Genomic DNA, 26,199 nt, shown 5'->3' with positions numbered 1-26,199 from the left:
CTGAATCTGATGGTGGAAGTGGAAAAGGAGGCAAGAAAAGGCGCAGGGGGGTGAAGAAGAAGGTTAAGGTGCAAGGGGAAGGGGGCAGCAGGAACAAATCCAAAGTTTGGGATGTCTTTGATAAGGTGACTATGCCTAGATCCGAATGAGAAGGGAAAAATGTTATCAAAGGCAAAGTGCAAATACTGTAAGAAGATGTATGCTTACATACAAGGGTCAACAATGTCGACATTATCAAGGCACATGAAGAATTGTGACATGTACAAGAAACATATAGCAGAGAAGCTAGATCAAAAACTTTTGAGCTTTGCTCCTTCAAAGGCAGGTGAATCTGGTTCTAGTCTCCCTACTATCACGTCTCCAAAAGATTATAATCATGATCAAGTTAAGAAATTAATTGCCAAGATGATTATAGTTCATGAGTACCCATTTAGGATGGTTGAGCACACATGGTTTAACATTGTCATGACTTATTTGAATCATCTATACCAGTTTATTGGTAGGAAGACCATAAAAGCTGAATGCTTGAAAGTGTTTGAATCTGAAAAAGAAGCACTAGCAAAGATCATTAAAGGTGTGGATTTCATTTCCTTAACCACTGATTTGTGGACATCTAATCAAACATTATCGTATATGTGTTTGGTTGCACACTACATAGATAGCGATTGGAAAATGCAATATCGTGTGCTGAATTTTTTTGAGTTAGATCCTCCACACAAAGGACCTGTGATAGGACAAGCTGCATATGATTGTGTTGCTGCATGGAAAATAGAGGATAAGATTATATCCTTGACTCTAGATAATGCTGCAAACAATGATGGTGCTATCCGTGGTTTGAGGGCTAGGTTTGCAGCTAGACAGGGTTATGCCTTCAGTGCAAAATACTTCCATGTCCGGTGTTGTGCACACATTATTAATTTAGTTGTCAATGATGGAACTACCGCATTAGCTTCCTTGATAGAGAACTTAAGGTGCACTGTGAAGTACCTTAAGAAGTCTCCATCTCGCATGCAAAAGTTTGTAGAGATATGTAGATCTCTTGCATTGCAAATTGGAAGAAGGGATGAGGCTTGATGTGTCAACGAGGTGGAGCTCAACATACAAGATGTTGCATACTGCTATAGCTTACAAGGAAGCTATTCAAGCATATGCTGATGTAGATTTAAACTATAAGTGGGAACCTACGACTGAGGAATGGGATTTGTTTGTTGCAATTGAACCAATTCTTGCATCTTTAGCTAAGGTAACCACTGCATTGTCAGCTTCTTCATATCCCACTGCAAATCTATTCTATCCTCACATTGTGGATGTCAAGATTGCATTGAGGGCAGCAATATTTTCCAATAATTTAGATTTGAAGAAAATGGGTACTGCAATGATGGAAAAATTCAACAAGTACTGGGAAGAAAAGAATAATGTTATGGTGGTTGCTACTATCCTAGATCCGAGGTATAAGATGAGATATATTGAGTGGTGCTTTGGTAGGATTTTTGATGTAGACCAAAGTGGATTTGAGATACAGGAAGTTCGAGCTGAGTTAGAAAAGTTGTATGAAGAGTGTGAGTTGCAGCATAGAGAGAAAAAAGCTGCTCAAAGCAAGTCCAATGCATCCTCATCCTTGACGATTGATAGATTGTGCGGTTTGCCTTCTGCTTCATGTGAATTTCAGTCATATTTATCATCTACTGAAGCGAACCCATCAAAGAGTGAGCTGTTCATCTATTTGGATGAGCTGAATGTGAGTTTAGAAGACAAAGAGTTTGATTTGCTGAACTGATGGAAGGTTAATTCACATAGATTTCCGGTGGTGTCGAAAATGGCAAAGAAGTTCTTAACTATTCCGGCAACCTCTGTGTCTTCAGAGTCTACTTTTAGCACTGGGGGTAGAACTCTAGATGACTATCGTAGTTCTCTAAGCCCTTCTACGGTGGAGGCATTTATATGCGCATCTAGCTGGATTCGAGGTGCACATGATGGAACCCGTAGATATGTGGTATGTTATTCTTTAACTATTTGTTCTAAGTTGGTTTCTTATTTTTGTTTGACTTTAATTACTCTTTCTATTTTCAGGAAGAAGATGAGGAGGATGACATCGAGAATATTTCATTTCCAAAAAGCTTTGTAGAGAGTAACTAGTAAGATGTGATTTTCATCTGTTATTACAATAGTGTTACGAAATACTAATTTTTATGTCTATTCTCTATTGCATGTTTTCTAGGCTAGAGAGTGGAGACATCAGGACATGGAGATGGAGCTGGTCAGCTGGACTTTGCCGTTGCTTGCTGGATGGTGCCTGGGCGCCTGGCTGCCTGCTTTTGTGGAATGCTTGGAGCTGGACTTGGTTGTTGCTTGCTGGATGGTACCTGGCTACCTGCTTTTGTGGAATGCTTTTCCAGTAGAATGCTTTTGTGGATTGTGGCTGCTGTCTCGAAATGTGTTGCCTCTGAAGTTTTTATCTGTAGATGAGTAGATAAATGTTTAGTTCATTAGTTGTTTTTTATCTTGCGGTCTTGCCTGTGTACGGAAGTATAAACCATATGCAAAGACTATGTCTGCATGAATATGCTACAGCAGTGCGTCAGCTCGCGAGCTGGCTCGAGCCGGCTCGCGAGCCTTTAACGAGCCGAGCCGAGCCGACTTTCCAAGCTCAGCTCGCTAACCCACCGAGCCACACCGAGCCGAGCCGAGCCAGGCTCGGCTCGGCTCGTTTCCAGCCCTAGTGCCGGAGGCCAGTGGAATGGGACGGCGGCCGCGGGATACCGTGCGACGGCCGCGGGATACCGTGCGACGGCCGGCGATCCATGTTTTCTTTTTCTTTTTCGCTCGCGAACTGGTACGGAGGTGTGTAATCAGTGTCAAAAGTGAGTAATTTTACCCTAATTCCATGAGAATATACATAATAAGTGTTTTTTGAGCACCCCTTGAGGAGCTCCAAGAAAAACATGGAGTTGGCCTCCAACTCCACGGTTTTTCCGGAGTTGGAGTTTTTAGAGCTGGACACGTTTGACACGAAAAATTGAAGGAGTTGTTGGAGTTCCCGGAGTGGAGCTCTGCCAAACACGCCTTAAGACGAGAGTATTAAACAATTGTGAACAGGGATCTTGAAAAGCTGCATCACACGGTCAGTAAGTTGCTGGCTCGGACCGGTACGGTGGTTTACATTCAGTGCCATCGCTCGCCTTTGTGTGCGTCGCCGTTCTCCTTGGCCAAGTGCGGGCGCCGATCCCGCGCGCCCTTGGCTCCCGTGCGCCCCTGCTGCCTGCGCGTGCAACCAAGGCCGTGTGTCCCCTGCTCGCCTTGCGTGGTGCAGCACGTGGCCACAAGAGCTCGACGGAGAAGAACGCCGTCGCCCCAACAGCCGTGCCTCGATCATGCGCCGCTGGAAAAACTGACGCCAACACCGCCTTCCTCCCGCCGAGCCGCACCACCTGCCCCGCCTCGCCTTGTCGCCAGTTGGTCGCCGGAGCACCCATGCCACGGAGCAGACCTCCGCCGCCATTACCGGCCCCAATTCCAGCCATCCCAAGGAACCCTGACGCCGGTGAGCCGCTCAAATGGAAACCCCTCGATCTCCGCCATCTTTTCCCCCTCTCAATGTTGGTCCCTGTTCACCAGAGCGCCGGCGAGGAGGCAGGCCACAAACCACCGGCCATGGCTGGAGGTCCTGCCCTTTTTGTTATTAGGACCCTGGATAATAAGGTATTTAATCACTTATTTCTTGTGTCTTGGTTAGCTTTGATATAACCCCCTGCAATGTTTAGATACCTGCAACCAGCTATAGCCCTGCGCATTTGACATATTAACCCTAGACTTTTAACTTTTAACGAGCACTGTTGGTTGTGCCATGAGAATTTCTCCAGCTAGTTTTTCACGACTAGGTCCTTAAACCTTGTTTCAACCATAGAATCCATGTTTTGGCTCTAAATCCAACCTTTCAAATCACGTTAGTTTCGTAATAACAAAAGCTGCACGTCAGTAGCTAGTGTTGTTTTCCATAATGCTTGTTTTTAAAATAAATTTAATATTAATATGTTTAATGCTCGAAATAAAAAAAATTAGGCTTTTACACCAGTTTTTATAAATAATGACAATATGATTAATACCAACATGAATATATTTTCATATAATAATTTGTTCCACATGAATCATAAAGCATGCGTGTAGATGTTCTCACGTAGTTTAGCTTTTCCAAGGTTAAATGTTCAAATGGCATAATTTATACTTCAGTATTTATAATTAAAATATGATTTAGTTATAGCTCAGATTTTCATAACTATTGATAAGGTGAATAATCACTACAAGAAACCATTTAATCTGTGACGGAACATTTTCGTCATAGATCGCTAAAAATTCGTCATTAAAATTTGTCTGTGACGATTTCAAGCAGCGTCATGTATTGAGCGTCACAGATTAAATCGACCGACGTTTTCTTTAAAATTGTCACAGATCAGCACAGGCTATGATGTTTTTTAATCGTCGTAAAACACCTTAAGCCCATGCAACCAAATCCAGACCTAGCCCAAACCCAATGCTCGTGACGAAATTAAATGTCATAGATGTTTGCCACGTGGCATCCAACAAGACTAGTGAGGTGGATAATGCTGATGACATGGCCTGTGACACGTGTACGATGACGTGGCTGATGACGTCATTGATGACGTGGCTTGTCATCACTGATGATATGGATGATGGCAGCCCATTTTAGAACTGGGCTAGTTGGGCCATTTTTTGACCCACTATGAAATCAAAGCCCACTAAACAAACCCATTAACAGGTGAGCCATCAAATTGAATCCAATTTGTCACACCATACACCACAATTCAAGCCCACTAAATTGAGCCCATCAGATTGAATCCAATGTATCATCCATACACCAGAATGGTCATTACAGGTCAAAATACATAGCAGGCCAAAATAACAGATACAATCTTAAGTTTACATTCAAGAGAGATATACCATCAATCACATTCATCTTTCATCTCTGCTTCCAGAATCAAACAACAGAAATATAGTAGTTTTCTTGTCGAGGTTCAATAAAGAGAAACATCAAAAGGATTGGTTGCTAGTTGTCCACGATCTATAGACACAAACCCAAAAACAACAAAAGTTCCAAGCACCAACCAGCTTGTACGCTCAGGTTCCACCCCAGCAGGATCTGCAGCACCAAAAACCCAAGCACCACATACTAGCAGTTTGATTCTAGAAGCAAAGGCGGCAAAAGTTTCCAGAACACCAATAGGACCTGCAACACAAAAAAAAAAGAGGCACTATCAGTGAGGCCCTCCAACACCCAAAAAAACAATTAGATTGCAACATCAAAAGATTGGTTCCAGCAAAACCTAACATACCATCATCTATCAGCATGGTCGAATTTGACCCAGAGCAAGGTCAAGTTTAGCCTCCAACTCAGCTTGTTTCTTTTTCAAGCCCTCCATTTGTTCACGCTGGTTATTGACAATCAATCGAAGCTCAGCATTTTCTCTCTTCTCCGCTTCCAGTTGTTCACTAATCCTTGGTCGCTTAGTCTGCATCCCCACATTATGAAGGAACGAACTCTTCTTGTTGTTGCGCTCAAGAACATTAGCTATAACCTGAACCACAACGTTGGGTTGTTCACCTTCTGTTGGTTGTGCAGCCAGTTGGGTTTTAATTTCAGTCTAGCAAGGAAGCATCATACATGGTTTAGGATCATAGGGCAGGCTATAATATCCAAGTCAAAGCAGCACCATTAGAGAGCAGACTTACAATAATTGATTGTACAGCAGGTGTGTAGCCCTTTTTCTTGCTTAAGTGGCACATTTGGAACAAATCAAGCGCATCATGTTCTTTATCCTCATCCTCATGCTCATTTTCCTAAAAAAATGTTTATATAGAGCAAGATACTTAATTGGTCACAACACTTGATAGTAGGAAAAAAAATTAGAAACACCATAAACATTGGACATTTCTATTGTTGCAGCAAGAAGTAATAATATACAGTTATACAAACTGATCTTGGTAACTTATGGAACAAGAACATCATTTGCTAAAATGTGATAGCAGCAAATATCTAGTTACTACTAGCAAATGGAAACCTATATAGAAGACATGGATACCAAATGAAAGGCACATCGAAATGGCTAACTTACCAGATTTTCTACAAAAACCGGGTAGCTACGAGAGCCGGTTGCTTGATGTAACAAAACATTGCCTCGGTTTTCTTTGTTCTTTTGACATGCCTTCTACATCATACACAGAATATATGTTGTTACATATGTAGCAATGTATCATGTTCAAGGGAAGAGTAGAGTTATAGGGAGAAATACAATTTTTTAAGGATTCTTCCACATTTCCACAAGGGCAATCCATTCAGCATTACTTGTTGATTTCACAGGAGAAGTCTTTGGAACCAAATGCAGCGGAAAAGGATCAAAAATTCTTTCTTCAAGTTGTGTCGCTGTTGGCGAACTGCATTCTTCATCATTTCAAGGCAACCATTTTTAACCACAGCATCATTTGTGTCAATGTTGAACTTTGCCTATTTAGATGGAAGAACATATATAAGAAATTTAATATGTAATAAATGAATAGCTTTCAAGGCATATATGACCAGATCCTATAGAAAAAAAATTTGGAAGGAGCAAATCAAATTTGTAATAGTAGAATGGCAAAAAAATGATGTACAGAATCTGTTAATGATAAGAATAATGCATATTTTCATATACAAAGTATGCGGGCATGGTTCAAAAGAGTTAAAACTTAGATTTTTAATCAAAGGGTTGCTTCTAGATTATAAAACTATAGAAAATACTACCAGAGTTACACATAGTACACTACACAAAGCAAAAGTTGTTATTGCATCTAAATAAGGGTAAGGCCTTGGAGAATGTATGTACACGAAGTATTCTAAAAAAAGTCTCAATTTCCGCACGTCGTTCCTTGTACAGCTTCCAGTGCGTGAGCACAGGCACATGGTTCCTAACTGTAATGTTGATTTCAGTTGCATACTTTGCAGCAATAAAAGGAACAAAAGGCCTGATTTGCCCTTCCTCTATGACAATTGGCAGCTTGCCCCGATGAGATCTGTTTATCCTGTTGAGACCATGTCCCATATTTACTCCTCGGTTCCATAGCTCCTGTCCTCCTGGTTGTAAATAGTCATTGAAAATGCAATTAGCATGCATCAAACAAAGTAGTAATGCAATATACCATATGGCCAAAAAATGAACAAACAAACACCTTCATTGGTTATTTGGTTGTCACCATCAGGTGGGGCAATGACATCAGCTCCAGCAGCAATGTTGATGTTGTCATCATGCAAGTCAAAACCATCTAAAATTGGAAGGCAGTAAGAAAACATTCATCATGAAACCAAAGATATTTGAATGATAGTAAGAACGGATCACCTTGGGTGGCCAAGTTGTTGTGCCCATCAGTTTGGAAAATGGCATTTGGTCCATCATCTACAAAATAGCAGAAAGTAAGAGTGCATTCTTTGGGAAATCAATGGTCATATAAGGAGAAACATGATAGTACAACTAGCATTGATCAGCAGGTTTGACAGGTTCACTGACAGCAGGGTTTGATGTAGGTGGCACATGGATGTCATTTGGTGCAAGACTTGAATCAGGCTGGGAAATGCTTTTGTTGGATGATGGACCTGTAGTAGGTGTGGCAGTAGCATACACCCTTTTACGAGAGCGTGAGCGAAACTTGACTCCAATAGGTGCATCTAAGGTTTGTTTTTTAGTTTGCTTGCTGGTCTTCCCCTTAGAGCCCTGGTGCATCAATGGTCCATATCATTATATTGCATTACCAAAAAGACACAAATACAAGCCCTTACAAGATGGAAGAATTATCACCTTCGCAATTTCTTCATCAAACAAATCTGGTTCACTGGTATCATCATGCAAAGGATCATAATCAGCATCTACTTTGTTTCTCTGATTTGTCTTGTTCTTGTCTTTAGAATTGGCAGGTGTTCTTTGACCATTGGGGTTGTAAGGAGGAAGACCTAATTGCCGGAGCCTTGCATTGTTCGCCATGCATTGTTGGAGGCGCAACTCTTCATACGAAAGCAGCGATGCTGGGTGAGAAAAAACTTGAACAGATTAGGGACCTAGTATGAAGGTGTAATGTAACAGGATATTAAAACTGTACTCTACTACCCATAGGACCAGCAACAAAAAACAACATAAAAAAACAGAACTAGGTCACTCTAACCAAGACTTGTTTACTGGAATCAAAGAAACTCCCTTTTGGCAAATAACTAAAACACTTAAAGACATCCTGACTAAGCTCCAAGGAACAACAGAGTTTCTAAAATATGGCCATATACCTGGTCCTTTTGCTATCTTTTGTCCATCCTTGGTCGCCATCATGCGAGGTGGTGGCGCACCGGGTCCTTGAAGCAGCTGCGTCGGAGGTGGAGGAGATGGGGCGTTGTACTGGTTGCTTGCCTTCAGAGATTGACTCTCAACCTGAATGCATGGTGACAAAATGAACAATCAGAGGCATGGCAGCTCGTTCTGAGAAAAAGCAAAGCTCTAAAGTCCAGAGCTATTGGAGTACTGTAATACTTGTATTAAGCACAGGCATGAAAGATACCCAAGCATTTTTTTCATGCACTTCCAGTATTCAGATGTTTTTTTTCAAGTAAACTAAACATGTAACGAATCACATGTAAGATAAAATCAAGTTCAGCGCATACAGCCTGCACTGCAGAATGACAAAACGCTACGGGATCGACCATGCAACGTACCGTATCCAGTTTACCGTATCCGACTGCGACGGCGTGGTGGCGGAGATGGCGCGCGCCGGCCGTCGGAGGTGGAGGAGATGGGTCGTGCTAGCCGTTGAAGGTTGACAACATGGGGCGCGCCGGCAGCCGGAACTGGAGAAGGAGATGGGCCACGCCGGATCTGGAGAAGGAGATGTGGCGCGCCGGCCGTCGGAGGTGCAGGAGATGGGGCGCGCCGGCCATCGGAGGTGCCGGAGAAGGTGGCGCGTCGACCGGTGGAGGCGGATGAGATGGGGCGCGGCGGCCACCCCAACTGGAGGAGAAGGCTGCGCGTCAGCCAGCCGAGGCGGAGAAGATGGGGCGCGCCGGCCGCCCCATACTGAGGAGGAGATGGGTGCGCGAAGGCCGCCGGCGGTGGCGGAGATGTGGTCGCGGCAGCGGTGGGCGGAGATGGGGGCGTGGCGGCTGTGGAGGGGATGGAGGCGTGGCAGCTATGGAGAGGAGATGAGAAGATGGCGGGTGCGGCTGGCTGACCTAGGGTTTTTAGGATATCTGAGGTGCGGACAATTGGGACGGGGTTGTGCCCCAATGCTTGTCCTCCTCAAATCGAACTCCTCCCGACGCGAAGTACAGGCGCGGCGAGCGGCGGCGCCCGCTACCGGCTTCCAGCAGCGCTGGGTGGGATCCACCAGCCAGCGGCATGGCGAGCAGCGGCTCCTTGGCCGGTGCCTCGGGGTGGGATCCGGCAGCGGCTTCTTGGCCAGTGGCGCGGTGCGGCATCGAGCGGCGGCTCCTTGGCCAGCGGCGCGGCTTGCGGCGGCTCATTGGCCAGCAGTGCGGCGTGGGTTCCGGCGGCTGCTCCTTGGCCGGTGGTGCGCTGCGGGATCGAGCGGCGGCTTGTTGGCGGGCGGCGCGCCGAGGACATGTCCGTCTTCGACCAGGTACAATTAGCCCTCTCAAATTGCATTACTGATGTACTGATTTATCGATGTAGATGCAAATTTAGTTGCAAATTAGACCACTGCACTTAATTTAGCTGCAAATTTAGTGGTCTAATTTTTTGCTAAACATCAGTGCATTTTGTTGGTGTCCAGTACATTTAGTTGCAAACATCAATACATTTTCCAACTATTGCTATCATGCTTAGTTGGTAGTATCTTCACTGAATGGTTCTCCTGCTATACAGATGGATGCTCAGGAGGCCACCAAGAAGTACAAAATGGCTTTGTCGCAACTCAATGAAGCCCAGGAAGCGAACAAGGAATTGGCCATTAAGCTATCTTGTGCAGAATCGAAGGCATCTCAGTTGGAAGCCTGTCTCAAACAAGAAGAAGCAACAGTAGCCAGGCTAAAAGGAGAGAAGCAATTGCTTATTGCTGAACTTGATCTCGCAGAAGAAGAGAAGGCAAGACTTGAAGTTGAACTCGAAGAAGCGAAAGAAAAAAAAGCAGTACTTAGAAACGCACTATTAGATGTGCAATTGGAGTTAGCTAAAAAGATTTAGATGACTGGATGCTTAAGAGTTAGTAGACTTAGATGGCTTGTTCATTTTGATCTGCCAGATGAATTGTAATTGTACAACCTGTAGTGTGCAACCTGATGCAATGTCTTGTGAAATGATCCTTTTGGTTTGTGGGATAACTTGTGCCCCTATCTATGTGAAATTTGCAAGTTTTGAAATAAACTACTATTATGCAGGAACCAACATCCAATTATGTGAAATCTGTGTACCTTGCTAACTGGTACAATCTTTGTGAAATTTACAAGTTGTGAATTGAACTACTGTTATGTGCAATCTGTGTACAATAAAAAAAGATACAATATCATTATCCACAAACAAAATATGGTCTCAAATGGTCATGTGAATTCCATTACATGGGTCTCATCATCACAATATTACAAATTCTACATAGAAAACAATAATGGCTAATTGGTAGTATTTATTCATCATCACTGTCAACATCAAGTGTAGCACCTCCTTCATCATTACTACAATACTCCAGAAGTGTGTCATCTTCTTCCTCTTCCTCAATACTCTGATGCCCTTCTTCACCATGAGTCTGAGGCCCTCTGTGACATTCTTTAACCAATCGAGCAATTTCAGCAGCATCAAAAATAGGGCCTCGGTCATCATTTCTATTCAGAGGAATATCATATGTTATGTCTATCACTGCTTCTCGCCTTTCGTCCCCATCACAACATTCATCCTCTTGATATGCGGGAGCAACATATTGTGCAGACTCGGTTTCCCTTACATTGTAAAGATGCCTATGGTCATATGTCTAGACAATTTGCCATTTTTTACCCAACTTTGTGTCTGGCAAATAGAAGACCTTTCTAGCCTGAGTGGCCAAAATCAAAGAATCATCCTTATACCACACACTTCCAACATTGATGCTTTTAAAGAAGCCATCATATTGAAGTTCAGTATTCTTCCCATCAAGTTTAAACCAATCACATTTAAACAAAACAATTGTCCTCTCTTCAGAATTATATTCTAACTCAATTATCTCTTTCAGGGTTCCATAAAAATCAATGAACTGACCATTGTGTGTACCTTGTGTCATGACTCCACTATTCTGTGTTTTCTTATTCTTGTCATGATCAACAGTGTTGAACCTCACACCATTCACTATGCATGAGGTGTATTTCTTGACTCTGAAATCAGGACCACATGCCAAGGAAAAGATATCATCAGACACCTCTTCTTGATGAGTATCCTGCAAACTCATGATCTACCACATGCAACACACACATATCAGAATCTGTACCAAAAAAATGAAAGAAACATGTGAATGTGAACTAACATGTTTCCGGAACCAAGTTTGAAATCCTATCCGAATCTTTCTTTCAATGTTAGGCACCCCTTCTCTCTCTAATTCATCTCTGAACATTCTGCAAATAAAAGTTGAAGTTAGCATATGTGGAACACAAAGGTGGAAAAAAAACAAAAACAATAATTACAACTTACTTCACATATTTCTCAACTTGACTACAATTGTTAAGCACATACCACACCATTTGATCAAAACCATTTTCATCATATTGGAGTTCAGATGCGGAAGTAAAATGAACTCCATGCCCAAAAACGTCAACATCATATGCCTCTTCATTAGAAAAACCATTATTCCTCGGTTCCCGATTAAATCTTGTTTCAACACCATCCATGTATTTAGAGCAAAATGTCAAGCATTCATCAGCAATATATGCCTCGGCAATTGAGCCTTCTGGCCGTGCCCTATTCCTCACATAGCGTTTCAAAGTGTACAACCGCCTTTCAATTGGGTACATCCAACCATATTGCACAGGACCTCGAAGTAATGCTTCATCAGGTAAATGGACAGCAAGGTGCACCATGACATCAAAGAAAGCAGGGGGAAAATTTTTCTCAAGCTTCACCAAAATAATAGGGATCTCTTTCTTCATTTCAGCCAATACATCCTTGTCAAGTGTTCTGCTGCACAATTCCTTGAAAAACTTCCCTAACTCCGCTATTGCTCCATAAATGTCCTTGTCCAAAAATCCTCTCATGGCAGCTGGTAAGATTCTTTGCAAAAGAATGTGACAATCATGTGTTTTTAGCCCTTGTACCTTGGTTCCATCAGCATTGACACATCTTGAGATGTTGAAAGCAAAGCCATCAGGAAACTTCAACTCCTGTAAAAATTTACAAAAGGCCTCCTTTTGTTTTGTGGACAAGGTATAACGAGCACGAGGCATCTCACCATCCTCTCTAAATTGCAGCTCCTCTTTAATTCCCAAATCTTTCAGATCAAGCCTAGCTTTAGCTGTATCCTTTGTCTTCCCCACTATGTTCAAAATTGTCCCAATGAGGGCCTCACATATGTTTTTCTCAATATGCATGACAACAAGATTATGTTTCAGGGTCAAAATTTTCCAATATGGTAACTGCCATAAACTAACCATCCGACTCCAAATTCGCCCCACATGATGCCCTTCCATATCACAACGCTTCCTCTTCCCACATTCTTGTTGCTTCCCAGGTCTAACATCTTTTACTTTCTCTAGTTCAGCCAGCAGCTCTTCTATAGTAAATTGACTTGGTTGCTCATTGCTTTCATGAAGTCCAACATACTCATTGTTTCTCCACAATCGATGTCCTTTTGGGAGGAATCGAAAATGCCCAATATAGCCAATTTTGCTCCTTAGGCTGTATGAAAGAGTGTGCTTGTCACAATGAGTACATGCAAAATAGCCTCTTGTTGTACGCCCTGAAAGAGTACTCAAAGCTGGGTAGTCATGGATGCACCACAAAACTGCAGCACGAAGACTAAATGTCTTGTGAGTAATAGCATCAAAAGTTCGCACACCCTTCCAAAGCTCAAGTAAATCTTCTATAAGAGGCTCTAAAAATATATCAAAGTCCTTTCCAGGTGATTTAGGTCCTGGAATAAGCAAAGCCATCATAAAGTTTGACTCCTGCATGCATGCCCAAGGTGGAAGGTTGTATGGCACAATAAATATAGGCCACATGCTGTATCTTGAGTTCTGTTCTAAAAAAGGATTGAACCCATCAGTAGCAAGTCCAAGTCTAAGATTTCTTGCATCATTGGCAAAATCTGGATATACTTGGTCGAAATGTTTCCATGCCTCGCCGTCAGCTGGATGGCTCATTTCCTTCTCACTAGGCTGCATGTTTAACTTGTGTCATTGTGCTTCCTCTGATGCTTCTTTGGTTGCAAACATTCTTTTTAGCCTAGGTGCCAATGGAAAATGCCGCAACACTTTCTGTGGTATATTCTTCCTTCCTGGGTCTTTCCATCTTGACAGACCACAAACAGGGCAATTGTCAAGCTTGGCATATTTCTTTCTGAATAGCGCACAATTATTGTAGCACATTGTATTGATTCATATCCAAGACCTAATTTCTTTAGAAGACTCTTTGCTTCATTATATGATTTTGGAAGTGTATTCCATTCTGGGAATGCTTCAGCCAATAGCTTCATTACCGCAGAAAAAGTAGAATTGCTTATCCTATATTAAGACTTCATATGAAGTAGCTTTACCACAAAGGAGAACCTTGAGAACTTTGTACAACCAGGATAAAGTTGACGCTTTGCCTCTCTCATGGCTATTTTGAAAAATGAATCTTGTTCACCAGGTTCTGCATCAGGTTCCAAATTTTCTCCATCATGTCTTGTTTATTCTTCTGCAGTGTTTAGGTCTCCTAAAATAGCTTCTAAGGGATCAACACCATAGTTGTCATCATCTATCATATCTATGTCATGCACACCAACAGGATCATCAATAACATCTTCATCCAAGTTCTCTCCATGATGAAACCATCGAGTATAACTACTGTTCATTCCATTCATCAATATGTGCTTCTTCACTACAACCTGACATTGATACTTCTGATTAAGGCATCTACTACATGGGCATAGAATTTCAACCTTACCACTGAATTTTTCTGGAATGAAGCTCATAAATTCTTTCACACCATCAATGTGCTCGGGGGAAAACAATTTGCTATGCACCCAAGTTCAATCCATCAATTCAAGCATAGCAGAATAAAAAAATGAACAAGTTTGCACCAATTCAAAAAACCACACAGTAAAGAAATATTACATATAAATACCTTGCTGACTGATGGCCGTTCTCGAGGTGGGGGATAAGGTTTGCCTTACAGCCGGAGTTATGGTCGCAATCTTGTCATGCCGTCGGTGTCGTGCTCCCGCGGCCGTGCGGGATGAGTCGGCAACGGTGGGAGCCGGCTCTGCGGGATACCGCCAATGGCTGCCGCCGGCTGTCCGGAATGAGGCCATGCCGGGCCGAGGCCGGTGAGGTGGTAGTGGTGGGCTACAGAGGTAGTGGTGGGTGATAGAGGTAGAGGATTTGACGGTGGGGTGGAGGCGCCGCGACGCAGGAGGAGGCGCCGTCGACGGCGGCGCAGCAAAAGGCGTGGTCGGGAAGGGGCTATCTGCACTCGATGCAGATCCAGTTTTCAAGGTAACAAGCCACGGTTCAATAATTATATATAAATCATAATCTTCGTACCCAAATCACAACCAGTCGAGTGGTGCAGTGGTGAGGCGCAAGACTCCTGTCCTGGAGGCCGTGGTTCGAATCCAACATCCGCCTTCATTTTTTTTTTGTCCAACAATTTCAGGCAGATGGAGAAAAAAAAACCCGCATTTTTTTTGTCCAACGATTTCAGGCGGACGGAGAAAAAAAAACCCGCATGACCTGGCTAGGGCGGCCTGAGGAGTCCAGCAAAAAAATATATAAAACGAACTAAAAGCAGTTTTGAGCACAAATTATTATGTGTTGTGGTGGTATGTCTTAGAATGTGCTGTGGTGGTAAGGTTTGTTGTTCAACACACGTGAAAAGCATCTCTAGTTTTTTTGTCTACTTTTTTTATTTTTGATTTCTCCCCTTGTGCTATATATCACAATAATTCTAAATTTAATATTTGCGACGGATTACCTAAAACTTCACAGATTTTGGGCTGCTTCATGACGAAATCTATAAAATGTCATTATGTTATGGGCCTTATATCCATATTGTAGATCCATGACGATCTCTGAAAACGTTACGAAAATTTTGTCAGAATTCGTCACAGATTAAATGGTTACTTGTAGTGAATGTCAAGATTAATGCATTTTCTAAATAATGTTATCTTAGTCCAACGCAGGATATCTTATGATCCGATTAGATGCTCTCACACTCTTTATTTTTGAAGTTAAAAGTCTGATTTGGTATAATTACTAATCAACATTTATAAATGAAATTTTCTATGTCTTACTTCGGCTTTTGCAAAATAAAGTATAAGCTGTGCTAATTCTAAGTTAGGATATTTTTCCTAAAATATTCTTTATATTGTTTTCGCTAAACTAAAATTAACCAAAGCATATAGCCTTTTGTGCTCTCATAAATGCAAGTCTTATGATAGTTTCTTTTCACCATTTTAAGAGTTTCTTGCGCTCTCGTAACTGTAGCAACGAGCTCTATCCTTTAGTGTGTGTTTTCAAAACCTTTTCTTTTGATTAGTGTATTGTTCTTAGTTGTGTTTATCTGCTTGTTTATTATATTGTATGTTTGTCCCAATGCTTGCTACGAGCGAAGCAACGTAGTTCGAGAGCTATGAAGATTATGAGTTTCAAGAACAAGAGATGAAGATTTTCTAAGCATCTATATGTGGAGTAAAGTTAAGTGTCTCCTTGGTCATTCTCATTTATACCTAAATGACATGCAATTTATTCACAGTTTTTATTTGTCGCTTGCATTAATATGATGGGTTCCTATTATGGACGCTGCCTAGTTTCTTTTGATCATTCCTTGTAGCTGGATTATTAAAATTAATATTGATGATTGGTAATGCTTTTGGTCATTCCTCGTAGTCGGATTATTTAAATTAATATTGATGATGGTAATGCTTAGTTTGCTCAAATGTGTTAATAAATGAACAACATGGTTATACATTTATTTGTTTACTCTATGTTTCTGGATGTTTCGTTAATTACAAGATTATATATCTATTAATTGGAATATGGAGAACCACCTAGGAAAATAGGGCAACCATAAGTACTATATGGCTCTAGTCTTGGCTAATTAATAAGATTTCTCTAGCTTGATAGTAGCTTACCTAAAACTCAGCCTGCCAAAGGGTTTGGTACACCTATGGGGTACACTCGCTTTGGCGGAAGATGCACTCACCTAGTGGCTGAAATCTTAGCGGACTACTAATTGTTAGGGAGTCTTTGTAAAGGTCTTGTAGTGTACCCATGCAGTCAAGCCTTGGAAGTGTGATGATAGTGCCTGATCAACACTATGTGACGGGTATCACAAGTTGTTGGTAAAGATTCGCAACTTCTACATAGTGTAAAATTGATATATCAGCCTTGCACAAGTTACGAGCGGCCTGGACCCTCACATGGTTAATTGAACTTGATGATGAACGAAATTGTAGTTATTGATGGTGTCATATGCTTATGATGGCTGTTCATTTTATACACTTATTAATTGTGGGTTGATATAAACTTATATTTGCTAGTAATTAATTGCTTAATAAAATTTGACCAACTAAAAGTCCTAATTGCACTTAACCTTGTTAGCCTTCCACTAAATAAAGCCTTTCATGTCATTTATTTCTCCACCTTGCTGAGTACGGCATGTACTCACACTTGTCTTTTTATATATTGCATCTACAACACTCGAGTTGCTACTCAGACTCAGAGGATATTGTGAAGTGTTCTGGAGAAGGTGCTGAATTAGGCGTACGCAATGTGGTCGATTGCCTATGAAGTGTGGAGCCGCCATTTCCAGAATTAAGTTGTGTATCTCTGATAGTCTTTTAGTTGTTATACATCTCTTTTTCGTTATGTTACTCATTATTCCCTAATGATGTCGCTATATCTATGGAAGTTGATCTTGACATACATATATTTATGCATTTGGATTTTCTTTTAAAACCCGGCTGTGACACCTCTGATCTATATGGCACATAAATATGTACACTACAAAGTTATAATTTTTATGGGTCTATTCTTGCTATTTTGGTGTCATATATATTGGTGTTATTTTATATAAGTTTGGTCAAACATAAATAATTTACTTCAGCACAACTCTAAAAGTTGGCTAGTCTTGTATTCGAGGAACTATGAAAGAGAGCATTTAAATGAAAATTGGAAAGTCCTTCCAATGGGTTATTTCATTTTTGTTATTAGGTAACATAGGCAAGATAGTATTAGTGCTGCCTAAGTGGTTCATGATTGGTTCGTAATTGAAGCCTCTTCATCCTATCTTCATTGTCTCTTTATTTGCCATCTCATCCATGATGCATAAATGGCAAGCTATGTAATGAAAATGCAACATGTGCAACACTAATAGTAGTGAGAGTTTCATTCTAATGAAATGATCCGATGTGCAACATCAACAAATATGATGACATGAAAAAATATATATGAGGAAAAAGAAGAGATATTGTTTTATCTGGATCAAACAAGGTGTACGGGTATTCCTAGACTATGAAACAAACTAAAGCTACCATTGTGGGCTATAAAGTATCATTTCATATGACTTCGTCCAATCCAGTATATCGCAATTAATGTTTATAGCTTGTATATAAAACCAAGATGTGAAATTGCATATTGGATGTATAGTTTCATTCATCAACAAAAATCAGTTTCGATGATGCACCAATCTTTAAAAACCATTCCATAAAACCTGCCACTGAGGATTGCCTTAGCGTACCCTAATGGTATTCAAATTTCTGTTTTAACTTTTAAGACAACCACATATGCAAAGAACTTTCTCAATCCTAAAGTTCAAGGCAATATTTTTGTTTAACAAGGCTTTGACTAATAATTACCCCTTCAATATGTTATTTTGTGACACAACCTTTAATCATTCATAAGTAAGAACTTATGGATACAAATCTAACAATACTAATTGTTAGTCCATAGCTTGTCCACATAGAAAAAATACACCTTATATTATTAATTGTTACGTGAAGATTGACCATTTAATCACATAAATGAAATTCCTTTCATGGATATAACATAATGGATGATAGAGGGATTCTATAATTTTGAAAATAAATAGTGTACATTTATCCTCCTTTACATGTCAACTCTCTAGGGAAGTAACCTTAGGATTGGCCTAGCTCTCTCAGTGGTTGAGCTTGCGCGTTACAAGCCAACAGTTTCTATACATGTAAGTTTGATGGCTGTTCGTTGCTTGTTATTCCCAAGATAGCTTTTGGCTTTCTAGGATATAGGTACCTAATACACATATGCTCGGGAATTGTTGATATGGACATGATACGTTCTTCTTGAATGGTTGTATCTATGTTTGTCATGCCCATATCACTTGTGTTTGTTGCCCCCAACGGTTTTAAGGTCTTCCTCCAATAGGTGTCCAATACTTTATTCAATTATAGATACAGTCATCTAGGTTTGTCCTAACGTAAGATAATTTACCTTTGATTGTCAATATCTAAGCACTTATATATTGATTGCCATTGCAAGAGTAATTAGAATCACAGATTCATTATGAAAGAATATTTCCTAAATCTCTTCTTCATTTAAGATTTTAAACATCTTATAGATGTTGTTAGTCAAAGTGTGATTGTCATATTATTGCACACCATATAGATATCCAAATGTGCTTACGTTTTTGTTTTTAGTAAATATCTACTTTATCATGTGTATGTGGGACATTCACATTCCGGTTGTACCCTCTCGAAAATGTTGTTAGGAAGAAGCTTCCATTGCCTTTTGTAGGTAGTTCAAGGAAAGTTATTGGGTAATGCTATGGCTTAAACATCCGATGTCTATTCATCATCTAAGCCTCGACACTTGTTGCAAGAGCAGGCAGTGATGTTGCAATTATTTTTTCTTTATGTTCTGCAATGGATGTTGCATGAAATAGGATGTTAATGTTGCAGTGGTAATTTTCCATCCTCGAATCAGATGTTAGAGTTATCTGTATACTTGTTTTTTTGACGTTCCAAGCATTATTTTTGATATTGCAACTGTTATTTACCAATGTTGCAACATACTATCCGATCGACCAAAAAAATCTGATAGGATGTCCGACCCCAAGGAGTGCTGAAATTTATTTGGGAAAACTGATGGACAGAAAAGGTGGCCTCCTTATTTTAATATGGGAACACCTTCACTATACTTTTGCTCTGAGATATATAAGGTTAATAATTTGTGGCACATAATAGGAGGCATGACCACTTAGTGGGTGTAATGGATTCTGATCTCATCATTTTCTTGGAGTAAGATCGGTTTCATTTTGCCGTGTAACACAGATCATAATCCACTAGTAAAAACTAACTGCGCACCTCTTGTCTGTCCTATCATGGTAAAGATCGTTGGGTACATCATCAGCTCTAGCCCTAAAAAAATGTGACAGTAACCACATAATCCCAGCATATTCCCTATGCTTGGGATATTCTTTTATCTTGATGCTGTAGGAACTTCGTCGATCACCATTGTACGTATGTGCTGGACTTTTCTTAGGGCATTGTATGTGCTAAACTTTATCAGGCACTACTGTTTCTCCCACGCCATTCCTGCTTTTGGTGAACATTCTGTTGAAGTGTACAATTAAATAATGCCACACTATCTACTGATATCAATTAACCTCTGGCTTTAAAACTAAATTTATGTGATTTGAGATGCCGAAATGAAATAAATTTTGTTATAAAAAAATTATTCCACCACACCTAGTTTGTGGGTTTTGAACCTTGGCCCCAACAAATAAAGCGATTGTGCCTTGCCATGGGTTTGAGTAAAAAGGGAAATACGAACCTTGGATTTCAGCAAATATTATCATCCTGTGTTCATATTGGGTTGCTATATTGTTAATTACCCTTCTTACTTTTGTTGGTACGTAACAGCCAACAACAAGCTTTAGTTCTTTTTTTTATTGAGAAAAAGAATGTGAACAACAATAAAAGCACACCTACATAGTAGCTGAACAAATGTAATGGACTTTGACATCAGGTTTTAGGTACTATAAACTTTTATTTATTTACAGTCGTAATACAAGTGTGCCTCTGCTGAGTCGCCAATCATAGCAAATTTCTACCAGACGTCATACCAAAAGGTGTAGTCATTTTATCCGCTTGCCACATTTTACCTATTTAGGATCCACATCTTGAAACTTAATTACCAGAGGTGCTTGTGTCAAGGGTTCATCATTGAGTAATTATTTAACCTTACCCCTTGTTTCAAAACAACCACTCTCCTAAATATGGAAGATGGCGCTACATAATTTTTTACTCACTACTGTCTTTTAAACATTTTAAATAAGGATAGTGGAAAATCAACACTCCGTAAATCATCAATTTTATTCCATATTTAGTCCATCATATCAATGTTTTCTCCTAGTCATGGATTTGATGTCGGCAATGCTATAGATCGGTCATCCGAGGCGTTGGACGCACTCACCCGCTCGCGAGCCTTATCGGAAGGGAGGAGAGCACCTACTCGGCTTGGCGAGCGACCAAGCAGCGGCAGCACACAAGGCGGCCGTCGTAGCTCTGGGGTGGTGACGCACGAGGCCGTGCGAGCTATTCCGGCGGCACGACCACCCTGGTGGTGTGCTCCCCCGGCTCGTCATTCTCTTCTCTTTTGCTAGGGTTTGTTGCATGTTGCAAGCATATGTTTCATGTGTTCAAAATATTTTAGAACAATATTGCATGTGTTCCATGCGGATTTTGCAAAAGTAAATCCGGATGTTGGGATGTTGCACGCGTTTCACATGCATGTTGCAAGTGTTTCATCCGAATGTTGCATTTTCATCGAGAGATTTAGAATATTCAATGCAACATGAAATAGATGTTGCCGTAAATTTTTTCCTGATCATTGATGGATGGATAATTAAATATTTAACATGTTTTCGATGTTGCATATGTTGAGTTTCTATATTTCAGACACTATTTTTGAATGTTGCATGGACCGTCAGATGGGAGATGTAGCAGCACTGATTTGATTCTGGTGGACGCTCGTTTCATGAAACTATAACTAGAACAGTGCATAAAGTGAAACGATGGTTTCATGATGAGCTTTTGGTGCTTTAGAGTAATTGGAGAACCAAGTAAGTTATGATGGTCAAAATAAAGAGATAAATGTGTCTTTTGACGTGTATGAATTTTTGTTTTATGGTAACTAATTGCGGCACTATACTTGCTAGTTACTATTTCATTGGCGACAGGCACTGAGGGGATATGCTAACGCGGAGAGAACAACATACTACATATATTCGGAAACATATTGTGTTAAGCAGTATATTTTTAACTTGTGTTCTATATAGTTAAATTTACTATATGCCAAATTTTGTGCCTTGGCAATTTCTTGGCTAGGTCAGAAATCTAGCTGGGAGGGGTGAAATGAACTAAATGGTATAGTTTAGATGTTAAATTGAACCAAGTTATAGTTTAGGGTTATTCAGTCTTTGACCATACTTGAAGGGAGTAAATTGTACTTTTTCCAATTTAAAATTAAAGTACCACTGAATTTACTCTTTGTACTGTGCATTGCCACACAAAAGTTTCCATGTAACTTACAATCAAATCATTCTGTCACATCTTGAAAATTGTGTTTCGTTTCCCAAGTCAGGTCAAATTTTGTACGCTTTAGAAAATTATAATGGCGGCCTCTCAATTGATTGAGCTGCAACTGCGGAACCTTCATCAATGTAAACATCTAGATCAAGCCGGTTGCTAGCAAGATGAATGTTATTAAAAAAAACAGATTCCTACGGTGGCTGTTGTTTTCATGTGCTGTGTGATAGGTCCATGTTGCCAGCACTATGTTCAATTGATTAGTATTGTTTTCAGGATACGCTGGGAATCTTTCAGGGTTCTTTCGGTTTTTCAACCTAAATCGAAGGGCCAGTTTGGTAGAGCTCCACTTGATTTTGATTCTCTATGGGAGCTGATTTGATTCTTTAACAGAAGTAATCCATTAGCTGAAAGTGATTATCTAAGATTAACTTCATGAAAAAACACATCGTTCCAGCTTCCAGCTCCTTAGGTTATTCCACAGAATCACTTCATAGAATTAGTATTCAGTTTTTAGTATTCAGTTGAGCTGGCAAATAAATGCAAATAAAGGATAGGCCCCTCCATCTTGGGACTTACACATGTAAAATATATGGCCAACAGAGTTTTTAGTATTCAGTTGAGCTGGCAGCCATCAATGTTCGAGCAGCACATGTGTAATTTTCACTAACAGACAATCAAATCGTATTGTAATCTCTGTGCCTGTCCCTAGTCATACACTTGTCGCCAACTAAGCTGCCAAGCTCAAAACTAAGACCAAAATAGGTTCATTTTTTATGAAAATGAAAATTAACTTGCATGCTTGATTGCTTGTCCATAGTCGCACACTTGTCGCAAACTAACTCATCAATATCATTTTTTCTATTCACTTTAATATCTTGGTTCTTATTAGTACAAAGAAGATGAAGCCACCACTAAAACCAAAATAAGCTCACTTTTTTTAAAGAAACCAAAAAAGTAAGTTGTGTGCTTGTCCCCAGTCACACGCATATCGCCAAATACGATCACGATATATATAATGTAAAAACTATTCAACAACAAGCTCATTTTCATTCACAATAATCAGGTTTGTCTGTGATGTAGATATAGAAGATGAATCTACTATACTACGCATGATTGCTCGAGGTCGAGGTCAAAAGATTTTCATAGAACAAGTTCAGTAGCTCACAAACCGGACACCAGCCACAGCCACTCCGTTCACCTTTTGTGGAATTCTTAAAAGCTAAGGATGGAAGGACGGCAGCGAAGCTTTTGTTTTCGGGACCCTTTGTTTCGTCACTTTAACTAAAGCGTCATTGATCACGTCCATCCCTAGCTAATTCCTCTCTCCCCGTTTGCAAATGATTCGCCGCTTTCCAAAGATATCATCGCTGCCCCACCAAGCTTAGAAAGGAATCACCCAGACAGCCACAGCTTTAGCTGCTGCTAGTTCTTCGCTCGTGCTGTCGCGCGTGCAGACCACTTCCTTGCTGCTGCAATAGCTTTCTTGTGGTCTTAGATTCTCTTGTTGCATTAGTCAGTCCATGAAGTAATAATATCAGAAATAACATGTGGGCCAGGATTCTTTTGTGGTACCTAGAAGCCATAGGGAATGGCCATACTTTAGCACCTTTGGTGGAACTCATCATACAGTGGCCAAATGCCATGGCTAAAGCAGGCCACAGACTATTATGAAGAAAAATCTTACAAGATGAAATGTTAGTCATCAGTACAAGTACTTTTCAGCTATAATCTCTTTGATTTTTGTGCTTCGGGTCTCATTTATTTATTCTAGAAGAAAAAATCTTGATAAGTATGATCATCAAATCTTTCGCTGTAAAATACAACATAATTCATTTGCAAATTTTATAGTATTACAAATCATCAGTATGTATAAGGTGGTCGTCGTCGTACCAGCAGACCACACAGATGTGAGATTCTAGAAGCCACCTAGCTATCAGACAGGCTACAATATAATTATTAAGATCTTGGTGCAAATGCTCTAGGACTCGATGATCAATCATTCAATTTGTGGCCAGCCATCTTTTTCACGGAATTAGTTCTTTTCTCGCCATCAATGAGAAAAATAGGCACAAGTGTGAATGACCTGACAAAATGATACATACGATATATATAAGGCAGTTGCTTGTTCCACAAGGGCATCCACTTAACCACATACTTAGCTCTTTGCCGTCCTTGTCACACTATAAAGTAGTGACACACCACCACAAAACCCTACTTTGCCCTTGCCCCAGTGCCCACCCAATAACAACAACACGACAGGGCTGGACAAAGCAACACATACACACACAGCTAGTTTCATAGATCATGGACACAACTCGAGAGCTAGCTAGTTACAGCTGACTTCCCTGGCGATGACCTGAAGACGACGCCACCGGATGGCATGGCACTAGTAGTAGTAGTTGTACATGTTGGCGTCGAGCAGCTGCGGCTGGTGGTACATGGTGGCGTCCTCCATGCTCCGGATGAGCCCGGCCAGGGACTGGAGGCGCTCGCCGAGCTCCAGGTTCATGGCCTGCAGCAGCGCGTTCTCGGCCTGCACGGCGGCGCACCGGCGCTCGACGTCGTAGGCGGCCGCGGCCATGGCGCCGTTCCGGGCGCGCAGCGCGGTCACCTGCTTCGTCAGGTTGTCCAGCTGCTGCTGTTTGCGCGCGCGCGACCGCTGCGCGGAGAGCCGGTTGGACTCCTTGCGCTTGCGCTTCCTCTCCGCGGTCACCGCGGCCAGCTGCGGGTCGCAGCAGGGCGCCTCGGGCTCGGACCCGGCCGACGGCGACGTGGTCACTGCGGACACCATGCTGGGAGATGCCATATTTTCTCCTTTCTTAGTCTCACCGATTAAATTACCTGGTTAATAATCACTTTCTTGCTCGATTTTACTAGCAGTTCTTGGCAGAAATCAGAACGTGAATCTCCAAGAAAGAATTACTACGTGCGGTCGGTTAATTATGAGAAGACATAGAACCAGTAGAGGAAGACGACGGAGAAGGACTGGACGAGGACGGTGGATGTTATCATAAACACCGGGGATGGGGGCAGAAGAGCAGCAGCATCAAAAAGGTTCGTGGCACAAGCATGGACACAAGTCAGAAGAACAGCTGAAGGAAGAGCTTGTGGCGAAAGAAAAATCCAGCAGAGTTTCCCCTTGAGAAAACAAGGTATTCGAGTAGGAATTCGGACAGAGTCTCGCCCTGATCAATCAAGAAACCCCTGCTGAAAATTTTGGCAGAGTCTCAGCCTGTACAAGAGGGGTTCTGCAGCTGTAAATTTCAGCAGAGTAACGCCCTAACCAGCAAGGTTTCTGGTGAAAAATTTCGGCAGAGTGACAGCCTGAACAGCTACGAGGTTTCTAGTAAACAAAATTCCGGCAGAGTCTTGCCCTGATCAGCAATGTTTCTGGCCAAGAACTCCGGCAGAGTTTTGGCAGCACACACTTTGCTACAGCCTCTCAGACGAGAAGGTTCTCGCAGCGGAATCTCCAAGGCACAGGGAACTAAAGGTGCAGGTGTCTGGAAGCAAAGATGCAGCAGGGTAGTGGGTAGGTGAGGGCGGCAGCCGGCAGGGGTCAACAGCTGCAGCGGAACAGCGTGCCGCTGCAAGGAAACTTAGAGAGGCGAGTCGAGAGAAGGGGAAAAGGGAATTGGGGTTTGGAAGGGGAGTCCAATTTATAGCCGGCGGGGAGAGGGGGGAGGAGGAGCCTTGGCGAGCTTGGCTTGCTTTGGGGTTAAGTGGGGTGGGGGGAATCTAAGCGAAAGGTGTGCGGTGGTGGTGGTCTGGAGGAGAAAGCGACCACGCGGAAAGGAAAGGCGAGGGAGGCAAAGAAAAAAGCAGCCCGCGAAAGCGAGAGGGAGGAAGGCTGAGGCCTGAGGGCGTTGGAATCTCAGGTTAGGTGTCTGCTAGGGATTCCGTTGGGTTTATTTGGGACTTTGGGCTTGGGTGCTGGCGTGCTGCATAGCATACATGAATGTCCGCAAGGGTTAAGGAAGGCTGTAGCCGGGCTAAAGGGTCATGAATTCATGGTGTTGGTGTTGCGCACAATTGCACTTGACAATTCGGCAGCCTGGTCCGACCTGGCACGGTCACGATTTGCCCCAGCACGACTAGGCCCGAGTACAGTTTGGTGCTGGGACGGACCTATGTCCGTTACCGCTCCGACACCATATTCGGGTTTCACGGGCCGTGCCGGCCGTGGGCTTGGCTTCCTTCAAACTACTCCATCAGCTCAAAATTTGGTACTTAAAAATAACACATTCACTCGTAGCTCGGTTGGCTTAAGTGCCAAACCCCAGACCATGGGGTGCCGGGTTCGAGCCCCGGGTGAAACGGCTCGCTGGAAGTGAGCACGCCACCGGCCAAGTGTATCGCAGCCTCTGTCCTCCAAAAAAAACACATTCACTAGGTATTCCCACATTCACAAATTTTGAAAAAGGAACATATATTAAG

At 41.7% G+C, this 26,199-nt stretch overlaps 2 protein-coding genes and 2 long non-coding RNA genes across 4 annotated transcripts; 1 reads left to right on the top strand and 3 right to left on the bottom strand.

The window, feature by feature from the left end:
* Window positions 1-137: 137 nt before the first annotated feature.
* On the top strand, window positions 138-2,208 carry LOC120676436. The gene is made up of 3 exons (XR_005675830.1): window positions 138-215; window positions 1,965-1,993; window positions 2,071-2,208. It is a non-coding gene; the product is annotated as an uncharacterized LOC120676436 (long non-coding RNA).
* A 3,146-nt stretch (window positions 2,209-5,354) lies between these two features.
* LOC120676444 lies at window positions 5,355-7,753 on the bottom strand. The gene is made up of 5 exons (XR_005675838.1): window positions 7,386-7,753; window positions 7,219-7,311; window positions 6,129-7,123; window positions 5,746-5,853; window positions 5,355-5,657 (listed from the first exon to the last, which is right to left on the bottom strand). It is a non-coding gene; the product is annotated as an uncharacterized LOC120676444 (long non-coding RNA).
* Window positions 7,754-10,565: 2,812 nt separating this feature from the next.
* Window positions 10,566-14,227, bottom strand: LOC120672285. Its single transcript, XM_039952608.1, has 4 exons — window positions 12,805-14,227; window positions 11,733-12,770; window positions 11,527-11,614; window positions 10,566-11,454 (listed from the first exon to the last, which is right to left on the bottom strand). Coding segments are annotated over exons 2-3 (951 nt in total). The 5' UTR covers window positions 12,683-12,770; window positions 12,805-14,227; the 3' UTR covers window positions 10,566-11,454; window positions 11,527-11,613.
* A 9,608-nt stretch (window positions 14,228-23,835) lies between these two features.
* On the bottom strand, window positions 23,836-25,428 carry LOC120675909 (bZIP transcription factor 44-like). Its single transcript, XM_039957117.1, has one exon. The coding sequence runs from the start codon at window positions 24,566-24,568 to the stop codon at window positions 24,149-24,151; it is 420 nt and encodes a 139-aa protein (XP_039813051.1). The 5' UTR covers window positions 24,569-25,428; the 3' UTR covers window positions 23,836-24,148.
* Between the last annotated feature and the right edge of the window lie 771 nt (window positions 25,429-26,199).

Source organism: Panicum virgatum, chromosome 5N, assembly GCF_016808335.1.
Source record: "Panicum virgatum strain AP13 chromosome 5N, P.virgatum_v5, whole genome shotgun sequence".
Taxonomy (NCBI): domain Eukaryota; kingdom Viridiplantae; phylum Streptophyta; class Magnoliopsida; order Poales; family Poaceae; genus Panicum; species Panicum virgatum.
The sequence above is the reverse complement of the archived record's forward strand: the minus strand, read 5'-3'. Positions and strand labels throughout refer to the sequence as shown.